The 10813-nt window shown below is 44.7% G+C and overlaps 1 protein-coding gene across 1 annotated transcript; it reads right to left on the reverse strand.

Moving 5' to 3' along the window:
- Positions 1-1174: 1174 nt before the first annotated feature.
- LOC125539049 (anthranilate O-methyltransferase 3-like) lies at positions 1175-5736 on the reverse strand. The gene is made up of 4 exons (XM_087541234.1): positions 5595-5736; positions 4979-5392; positions 2643-2871; positions 1175-1566 (listed from the first exon to the last, which is right to left on the reverse strand). The coding sequence occupies exons 1-4, from the start codon at positions 5667-5669 to the stop codon at positions 1175-1177; spliced, it is 1110 nt and encodes a 369-aa protein (XP_087397360.1). The 5' UTR covers positions 5670-5736.
- Positions 5737-10813: the final 5077 nt, after the last annotated feature.

Here is a 10813-nt window from a genome sequence, read left to right on the forward strand (position 1 = left end):
GGGTGAAGACCTTGTCTCGACCTTATGCCGTCACCAGCAATGGCGGCGGCCGTGGCCGTCGTAGACCTCCCTGGAGGCATCGCTTATTTGCTGCCGCACCCCTCCTGCACGGATCCGGCCGTCGCGTCCTCTCTAGATGAAACCCTTCATTTTGTGTTCCGACGATGGTGGCACATTGGTGTGTCGTTTTTCTACTTGGGGGCCTTGTCTCGGAGCTCTACATCAGCAAGCATGACCGGTGGTTTGTGGCGATTGTGGAGTTCATACTTTTGTGACAAGGATGAAGGTGGGAGCGATGTCGGTGAGGCGGCAATGGTTGTAGTAGTCGTTTCTTCTTCGGTGTGTCTGTGGTATTGCCTCCGTTTTTTGGTTGTTGTGGAGTCGAAGCTGCTGGAGCAGAGCCCTCTGGTATACGGGCTGTAGGTGGCCCGTTCGATGATCTTCTGCGGCACCAACCGTGCCTAGATTTGTTCTTCAGAGTTCTCCGTCGGAGTCGGAGTTGCGCTATTTTGCAGCATGTGGCTGTGTTTTGCCCAGATCTTCATGGAGCTTCACGCGTCCGCGATGATGTGGATTGTGTCAACAATGCTGACGGCGAAGTCGGAGTTGTTTGCTCAGAGTTTAGGGGTGGCGATGATGCCTCTAGTGGAGGAGGGATCACGATGGCGCACACGTGCTGTCTCGTTGGGGCCCTCTTTCGAGCTTTGTGCATGGGATTTCTTATGTGTGCAGCTCAGCGTTTGTGATAGTTTTAGTCCGGTTCTTCATAATTAACTAGGCAATCTGGTTTTCGCTTGGTTTTCTCTAATTAACTCAGCAACCATTTTGAAAAAAGAAAAACAATCTCTTCGGTAGGGGTTGCCAAATGAGGATCCTCAAATCTTGGCCTTTGCACAAACAGAATATGCATAAAATTAGACAAATGTCTTTTCCATGTAGCCAACTAAGCCATACATTCTTATTCTTATACAATATCATCCAAACATTTTTTTTACATATTAAATGGCAGGGTTTCTAGCGTACTTGCTTGCCATAAAATTCATGGAATTGACAAGGAAACATCCTTTTCCATACGTACAAAATATTAACAAAACATCTTTTACATATAATATGTGATGGACCGGAAATACTGAACTCCCCGCATTTATTCAAATTGACACTTGAGAAGTATTTCTTAGTGCTTGGCCTTCAAATAGATGATAATTATAGGATACTTGGCCTTCGCTTTCTTGATGTGCTTTGAAATCATGCTGGCATAAACCATAAACAGATCATCAAGAATGGCCTCTCCGAAGTGTTTCTTAATCAGCGGTTCCGCCACCGCCCTTATGCACCTGGCAACATTCAACCCACTACTGCTGCAGCCCAACACGACATCATCGTTTGTGTCGTCTTCTTGTGGATCCCAGCTTGATTCAAACACACTCATGTGTTCCACATTGAAGAGATTGTTCTCCTCAACCACAGCCTTCACTTCGTCCATAGATGGCGCATAAAATGGAAGATTGAAAGAGACCAGCTTCTCCTTCTCCACAAGGCCCTGCCACACGTTGCAGAAAAATAGTACTTTTTTTCAAAGTTTGTATGAATTCATATGCATGTTTTAAGATGCTAAATATAAATAGTTTTCCTCACAAGATATCTCGTAGATGGATACCCGTAGTCACAATAACTTTAGACCATGCAGACTTGGACACACTTCTATTTCTCCTCAGCGATGTGTGCTATGCGTGGCTCCAACAATTCATTTGGGCACCACCCTTTACATTGTTTCCAACCGTATAGGTTCCAGCGCTCCATGGAAGGACCCTCTGCCGCCTTTATCCATTAGCTGTCATGCCTAAATATAATGTTATTGAGATTGGCCGCTGCCATTGCTAGCTAGGCATTAGAGTATCACGTCCTCTGCCTCCACCACGTGTCCAAGTTTCACAGACGTCACCAATTCGTGCTCTTAACCCGCATGTGGCCTTCAGCTACCATACCATCGTTATAGCTACCATGCCTATTGTTATCATTGGGCCAGAGACTGTAGAAGGTGGCATATATAATTTTATTTTCTTCCAGTTATTGTAAACTCTAGAAGTTCACATGAAATTTTTGAAATTTTATTAGATAATGATGTTTTAATATTTGGATAGTTCGACCCAAAATCTTTGAAAACCATTTGATATTTTACTATTCTGAAAGTTTATGAGAAATTTCTAGAGTAGTTTCTTGTAATTTATGAAAGTTGTGTCTCGTAGAGGCTCATAAGAAATCTTGGAAATTTGCCGCACTATTTTGGAAGTTTAGAATTTGTTGAAAGCTCTAATTTCTGAAAGTCGAGCTTATGATTTCAAGCTACCTATGATGGAATCATAAAAATTTAAAGAATATTCGTCGAGACAATCCTTCTTTTCTCTTTTCCCGGTTCAATTTGTCTTTACGTTGAGTTGAAAAGGGATGCGGCCGTTCTGGTCTCTCACTTGGTCGAACCACTCATGTCTCATTAGCAACGCTGATGGAAAATGATCATTGGGGAAGATTTGGGCGGGTGACAGCCTATTAGCTGCTTCCAAGTCCTTCATTCATAAGATAGCACTAGGAGATATATATACGAATTAGCATTCAGTCAGCACATTATAGAGCATACCTTCAGCACATGCTGCTTGCTTCACCATGTAACAACATGTCTTTGCTCTTTCTGCCTAGAAATGTTAGAACCATATGCCCACCACGTACAAGTTCATTGAATCGCAGCGTCAGGAACAAAGACAGGTCCTTTTGGTACTCTTCTTGGTATAGTTTTATCACAGCTGGAGGAGTACTCTTGCCAATGTAGATGCTCTCTTCATTCAGGTAAGCACCTCTTGAAAGCTCATCCCGTACCTTTGGAAGCCATAAAGGAATTGATATAGTTATGTGATTAGTTGGACAAAATCAATATACTGGTATGTACAAATTTATTTTTCTTTAAAATTTCCAAAACCCCATGAATATATATTGCATCTATTCACAATGTTATTCAAAAATATGTTAATAAGCGACATGAAGAAATACAAATTTGGACAAATAGTAAGTCAATCTTTGATCGACACATTTGTTTTCTTGTGTGCAAGCTACAGCAGAAAAGACATACAGTAATATGTTAAACTTTATACACACGTGCTATATATATGTCCATATGTATACGTAAAATTGATTTTTGTAGGATTTGAAATACCTTTTTCTCCCCCGATGTAACAAAACCACGGTTACTGAACTGATATGAACCGTAATGAATGGTAGCGACCAGTGACAACTTTTGCACCAGGATAATTAGTCATTGGCTAATGCACTTGATCCCTAAGTGGTTGTTTGGATTAGGAGAATTAAACCTGGGTTATCCAAAACAGGTTTTACGAGAATTTTTAGGAAAACGAGTTTTGATTAGTTATTCTGTTAAGATGAGTTTACACAATTCTTTGTTTGGGTTAATCTCGACGCCGATCCTTCTCTTCCTCCTCAAACTCGCATGCAACTTGTTCGACGGATTTTCTTTCCATTACTAACGTGGAAAAGCGGGATAGAGTCCCATGGGCTTATACCTGACTACCGATGGGCTTATGCCTGACTACCGGCTACTGTTGAACTGCGTCGTCGCCGGCTGCCTGATCGTATATACCAATCAGCGTGTATCATGTACGGCGTTGATGTCGAACAGGCCAGAACGACATGGCGACTGACAAGCTCGACCCGCTGAAGCCAGCATCGGGAACGGCCTTGCGTCGCCGCCGGCCCGCCGCCCTCAAGCGCTTCACCTGTTGTTGTCGGTCATGGCATAGAACGGACACTCCACAAAGCATCGCCGACGATGGCGTCGTGTCATCGTCGTCGACATGCCCTGCCATGGCGTAAGACAAGTGTTGCTTGCCTCGATGATGTTCACTTCGCAAGCCACGGTATAGCTCCTGTGCATTGAGGTTTCATGGAAGTCAACCTCCATCTGGTCACGATGCACTAAACGGGTTTTTAGAAAAACGGCTAATAGTCGTTTTTCCATAACTCACTTTTTCAGTTTTAAGAAAACCAGGATTTACTTATCCAAGGATTTGTTACGTCAAACAAACATGGTTTTAGGTGGTTACACCCATAAACGTGATTAGCGGAAACAGGTTTGGCAAAAACTCTGTATCCAAACAACCCCTAAAAGTGGCTTCTTTCTTTCAAGTTCAACAACCAATATTCCTTAGTATTTATCTTCTCTCAAAGTTTGGATTATCGTTTGAATTAAATTTCACCAGGGAATTGTAGCTGGATGAGTTGGATTTTGGCTAGCTCTTGGCATTTAATCCACCCACACTTCAGTTTGTACATCGCATGCACTTCATTATTCTCTTAAGATCATCTTACATAGCAAGTAGCAAAACATGGGATACCCTCTTTTTGTAAGGACAATGGATAGCCATCTATAACGTCATGGTCAGCATATTTCTCGAAACTAATTCTGGTACTCCCTCCTTTTCTAAAAAAAAAATATAGCGCGCCCGCGTTTTCCGAGGTTCAACTTTGATCATAAATTTAACCAATAAGACTGACTGTGGCGGGAGCAAAAATTATATAATTGAAAACTTCTGTTGAATACGAATTCATTGATATAATTTTTGCTCCTTCCGCAATCGGTCTCGTTGGTTAAATTTATGGTCAAAGTTGAAGCGTGGAAACCGAGAACACACTATATTTTGGAACGGAGGGAGTAGCAAGTATAGAGAGAAAAAATAAGGGATAACATGTAATTACATTCTAGAGTTTACATTCCTCTCGTTTCTCTAGTCGCAGTTGTCTTCTTGCACCTTGTGGCAAGGCAGGATTGTTTGGAAAAGTATATTAATTTTTTTCTCTTGCTAAGAAATGAGTGAGTAAATCATGTGAGTTTGTTGAAGAGATTCTCAAGCAGTTTTAACACGGGTTTCACTTGAGCTCAAACAATGCCTCGAACTGGTTTGTACGCACGCACCTTGGACGTCCACATGAGGGAGTAGGAGGAATGGAAGAGGTGGACACTCCGGCATGGGAACAGCCTGGTGTAGAAAGAACCCGGCATCCCGGCCACGTAGTATTGCGGCCTCCTATCGGCGGTGAGCTCCTGCAGCCGATCCAGCGACCTGAAGACGAGGTTGAAGTCGTTCCCCGGCAGGTCGTTGAGGAAGAACTGCAACTCCATGGCTGCGGCAGGAGGGCGCTGCTCCTGCTCTTCTTCCCGGTTGTGGTCGGAGATTGTACCGATGACCTCCCACACAAGCAGCAGCGTGTTCGGCCCTGACGAGCAGCCTAGGTCGGCGACGACCATGGTGCTCTTGTCCGGCAGTGACCTGTACAGCTCCACCACGGCGCCCTGGAGCACCGGCCTGGTCTCAAGCATGGCCTTCTCCTGCTCGGGCGGGAGTAACAAATTAATTAATCGATCGAGCACCCTCTGGACGCAAAAGGCAATAAATGCATGCACTTTTTTCCCCAACCAGGCTCACAACAAATTCCATTAATTTCTTAACGGAAATATTCAGTACAGGTAGTTCAACCTAGAACAAAGCAGCTGAAGGAGAACAAGCATGCATGCATGGGACGGTAGTTACTTGGAGTCTGGAGTTGGTGGCGTAGCTGTTCTCTCCGTCGCCGTTGGCCATGTGAAGCCATTGCTCTACCTCCATGGCTAGCTATCACTTGCGAGTTGTGACTTCTTGTGAGGATGATTTAAGTACTCACGCAGACGGGAGGAGTCGTCCCCTTTTATAGGTATATCTAGCTAGGATCACTAGCAATAGATGAAGACGAGGACAAAAGTTTTGGACTTTTGCTTTTCTGAAAGCAATCTGCTGCATACAAATTCTTGGCTGACCACTGCATGGATGTCACGGCGAGTACCTCAGCACATAAACGTACGGCTCCCTCCCTCAAATCAGGTCACGTGCACTCAATCGGATTGATTCTTCATAGAAAAATACTCTTCACGCGAGGAAATTGCACAAACCACCTACTTTTGGTGCTAGTGTTGCACATAACACCTATTTTATAGGTTTGTTGCACCAAACACCATATATTGGGGTAATTCACAGCTAGGTCTAATCCACCATTTGGATGTATCGACATGATTTCTGATAATTGGGTCCAGTTTGTAAGTACACTGGTGTCAGAAAAATGGCGGCGAGGATAAGAAAGCAACAGAGTGTATTCCTACTTCACTTCAAGTCCAGCCTCGACAAGAATGAATACGGTATATTAGTACGTGATGCCTATACTGCAACTTGGGATGTATTTGGATAATAAAACCCCATGGCGGTAATATTTTGGTGTGTGAGACTTGATGATGTCTGTAATGGCCATATGGCGACTACTTGGATGCTAAAGCCCAATGGCAACAATATCATCCATGTTTTGGTGCTACTGATCTTATTTTATGAATATTGTGGCTATTTATGAATCTTTTCAGATTTGTCTAGCAATCTTATGTTTTGTCATTCAAAAGTTTGTGGTGTGGTACTAGTTAGATGTAACTAGTGATGAATCTAGAAAGTTTCAGCTGATTTGGATCACATTATAATGAGATATTGGTAGTTTATATTGGCTCGTATATTTCTTTACTCAAAATTTAAAATTTTCAAAAGAAACGCGAAACAATTTCAGTAAATCACACCTGTATCCAATACTATTCTGAAAAAAACACAGCTCATTTGGACCAATAGTTTGTGAGATATTTGCAACGTTAGTTGGCTCGTTCAATATTTTTCTCAAATTAATATTTTTTTAAATGCAAAAATAACTCCCAATAAATCATACAAGCACTCACTAATATTTTAGGGAAAATTCAGCTCAATTCGAGCAAAGGATTGTGAGATATTGATAGTTCTAGTTGGCTATTGATGTGACTGGTTTTTTGCCACCGGTGCACTTACACACTAGACCCACTTGTTAGCAATCATGTTAACACACACAAATCATGGATTAAATCGTGTATTTTTCAGAGTGTGCAAGTAGATATACCCATGGGTACTTCACGTGTGCAACCGGAGCCCTACAACGTCCCATTGGACAGCCCAGTCACTGTTCAGAAAGAAGAAAGAAGTTTAAAAACCATCCAACTGTAATCTTCATTTTGTCCAGACATGTTCGAGCAGTCCACAAATCCCCATATCCAAGCCATATACATGGAGGATATGTAGGGATCTCCGGGCATGCCCAGGCAAGGTGCTACGTAGGATTTGGCGAACCACGGACTTCTTTTTCTCTTTCTTTATTCTTTCTTTCTCTTCATTGTCTTCCTCTTCACCAATCATATCCACGTGACCGGACAATATGAGGATAATATGAGAAGTGTGGTTGTTTCGCAAGAAAAATGAGGATCCAAAATAGACGTGCCATGACACTGACCGGGCACATCCGCGGACGTATGAGTAACCGAATCAAGCAATTGTGGTTGTAGAGGCTCTAAGTTGGTCTTCCTACTGACTAAGCCATAAAATCCTTGAGCATGCACCAAACCCTTACAAGTTCTATTAGTTCTTTTCTTTAACACAGTACATACATAGACACTCATACATACACACACTCACCCAGATGAACATACACACACAAATCCTATTCCTATGATCACCTCCCAGACACTTTCTCTGTATGGAAAAAGGAAGAAGATGTTGCTTCGGCTTCCGTTTGTAGCTCTGGTTTGCGTTTACCCTATTTTCGTGACTCTCCTCTCTTTCTTCTCCCCCTACCATTATTTTGATCGAGCCGGCACATCATTTTGGGATTGACAAAATCGTTATAGACGTCTTCATAGTCGATGGGAACATCTTCTTCCACTAAACGCACATCGCCAAAAAGCTTCAAATATATCCAGAAAAATGTGAGCACCAGTGTCAAGTCCATGTCCTGAACCCTGATAGGCCGAGGATACAACTGCCCGGCCCCATAACCATCCAACTACATATTTGGTTCTCAAGTTCTATTAGTTTAATCACCCAATTAAGCTGAATAGGATCCTTAGGTTGCATGTCCATCCTTATCTTCACGAAGTACCTACCTTGGTACGATTGGGTGCTTAGCTTGTCCATCCTTATCTTCACAAAGTACTTACCTTGGTACGATTGTGTGCTTGATAGGGGGCTAGGTGGACGAGGATTTGTGGCTCACAAGTGCAGAGGTACGCATGTCCCTGGTGCCTGCTTTAATTTTTTATTTGGCTTCCGATTTTAAAGTTCTATATCTTTTAAACGATAATTCTAAATTAAGTTATGTTTTCATATTCATGTTTCTCTTGACCAGTGCTTTTAAATAAGATCCATTTTTCAATATATTTGATGACCTTAGAAAAATATGTTCAGTTTCAACGTCGAGACTTAGTACGAGCGATCAATAAAAATCAATTATTTTGTGTTGACGACCGACAAAAAAAATTGCTTGCAGTTATATCTATAAAACTGGTGAAAACTTGGCAGTTTTAGATGCAAAAACCGTAAAGTTAATCATTGAAGCTAAATTTTTGAGAGATTTTCTTTTTTAGTTTGCCCTTGTGTGGGATTGAAGTACTATGCGAATCGCGAGTCAAAACGAGCGGGCGGAAGGACTTGGCAGATGACTGCCCCCCACACTTGCCCTAAAACGTATGTGTGGCATGCGCCTGAACATGATTTAAGTACTCACGCAGACGGGAGGAGTCGGCCCCTTTTATAGAGGGGGCACATATATATAGGTATATCTAGGATCATACAAGCAATGGACGATGAAGACGGGGACAAAATTTTTGGACTTCTGTTTTTCTGAAAGCAATCTGCTGCATACAAATTCTTGGCTGACCACTCCATGGACGTCACGGCGAGTACCTCAGCACATAAACGTACGGCTCCCTCCGTCAAATCAAGTCACTCAGACGAATTGTTTCTTCATGCCAGAATGCTCTTCACGCCTGCTGCTTTGCTGGCCTTGCTGCGTCCCGTGCATGCGTAGTGCACGTTCTTTGAAGGCAGAGAGAAGAAATTGGTGAAATTGTTGTTGATTTTCTATTGCTTGAGCCTCGTGGGTATATATGTAGGAGTACAATGACCAATTTAAAGTATAAAACAAGGCAGGATCAAATCCTAGTATATACTATACTTCGTAATAATCATATACTTGACATCCCTCTCCGTAGTCACAACGATAGCGAAGCAGACGGTGAGACTGGAGAAGAATCTGAAAGCAAGCTGACGGACAACCCCACGTAACAATCGTAACGGTCGATGCATCGCGGAAGTTGTGGCTGCAGTGGAAACTGACGAGTTTGCTCAGGCAAGGCGGTAGCCCTTTGTGTCGTTTATCGATTTAGCCAAGAGCGTAGGGTGGTGTAGTCGTGGTCGAGGTAGCAGTGCGAAGAACTTCGTGGTCGATGTCGAGTCGGGGAGCCGGTGTCGAGGATGTCGCCGTGGAGCTGTGGGTGCAAGGAAGCGCCGAGTTTGTCATGGGCGTAGTGGTGTCAAAGTAGTGTGCGCCGGGTAGAGGACGGTGTTGACGAGGCTTCGCGCTAGGTTTGCCAAACACGGGGACACGTCGTAGACGAAGGCACGCATCGGTGATGCCAGCAACGGGCATGCGAAGACAGACAAAGAAGAAGTTTACGAAGCACCCTACCGGGCTTGCCTGGGGACACATCGTGGACGAAGGCACACATCGTTGTTGCCAGCACCATGCATGCGTAAATGAGAGACCTACAAGAGCTGTAGGCCATGTCAAGGAGTCGGAGGGCCAGCAGAGAAGAAGACTCGGCGACGGTTGTGGCACCAATCGGCGCGAGGCCGATGTCGCCATCGATGGTGGGAGTAGACGAAGTGGTCGGGGTAGATGACGGCGACGCTGCCGGACGGGCTGGCGCTGGACGAAGACGAAGGGGCTGGACTGGTGACGACGGCTACCGGGGTAGCGGCGGCGGCCGAAGAAGAGCGGCGGAGAACAAGATGAAGCCGGCGACGACGGACGGCGTGGGACGACGTGCGGACAAGTAGCGTCAGCACCGGCACCCGGGCTACCAAAGAAGTTGCGGCGCCCGGGCAGCGAGGCTCGAGCGACCAACGAAGCTGCCGCGCTTGAGCTCGATGCAGCCGACGAGCCTGATGCCGCCAGGGATGAGGCCAACGTAGATCGACGGGTCGGCCGGTGCACGCAGGGGCGGTTGTGATGGGCCGGCACATTGTGTGATGCTGCCGGGTTGGGGCGACGCATGAGGCCAGGTTGGAGCAGGGCGGTGACGGCCGGCGCAGGGCGACGGCCGGGTCGACACGCGGGCCGCGGTGGGCCTTGATGGGCCGCCTCGACGCACGTGGCCTTTGGGTCGGAGGAGAGGCCGGCTGGTCGCGCCGGGGTCGAAGTAGACCCGCGCGGGGGCGACAACGGCGACGGACGACGTAAACTGATCTTAGATTGGAAAACCAAAAAGAAATGCCGATCAGACGTCTTCATAGTCGACCGGAATGAATTCTCTCATTAAACGCACATCGCTAGAAAGCCTAGAATATATATAAAAAAGTGTGAGCATCAGTGTCATATTTATGTGTCTTAAACCTTAATAGACTGAGGATACCACTACCCTCATAATCATCCAACTACGTATTGGGTTCTTAAGTCCTATTAATTTGTCATCTTCACGAAGTAAGTACCTATATTCGGTGCTTACTACGGGGGCCTAGATGGACGAGTATTTGTGGCACGCAAGTGCAGAGGCACGCATTTCCCTAGTGCCTGCTTTTTATTTTGGCTTTCGATTTTTAAAGTTCTATATCTTTTAAACCATAATTTCAAATTAAGTTATGTTTTCATATTCATGTTTCTC

Source organism: Triticum urartu, chromosome 1A (genome assembly GCF_056163025.1).
Source record: "Triticum urartu cultivar PI428250 chromosome 1A, HENAU_Tu73, whole genome shotgun sequence".
Lineage (NCBI taxonomy): Eukaryota > Viridiplantae > Streptophyta > Magnoliopsida > Poales > Poaceae > Triticum > Triticum urartu.

Excerpts from the sequence above, each read along its gene's own strand:
- LOC125539049 (XM_087541234.1), bottom strand. The coding sequence starts at position 5,669 with ATGGAGGTAGAGCAATGGCTTCACATGGCCAACGGCGACGGAGAGAAC. Across the intron at positions 5,393-5,594 it reads CCACCAACTCCAGACTCCAA|GAGAAGGCCATGCTTGAGAC; the intron begins GTAACTACCGTC and ends CCGCCCGAGCAG. Across the intron at positions 2,872-4,978 it reads CCCTCATGTGGACGTCCAAG|GTACGGGATGAGCTTTCAAG; the intron begins GTGCGTGCGTAC and ends TGGCTTCCAAAG.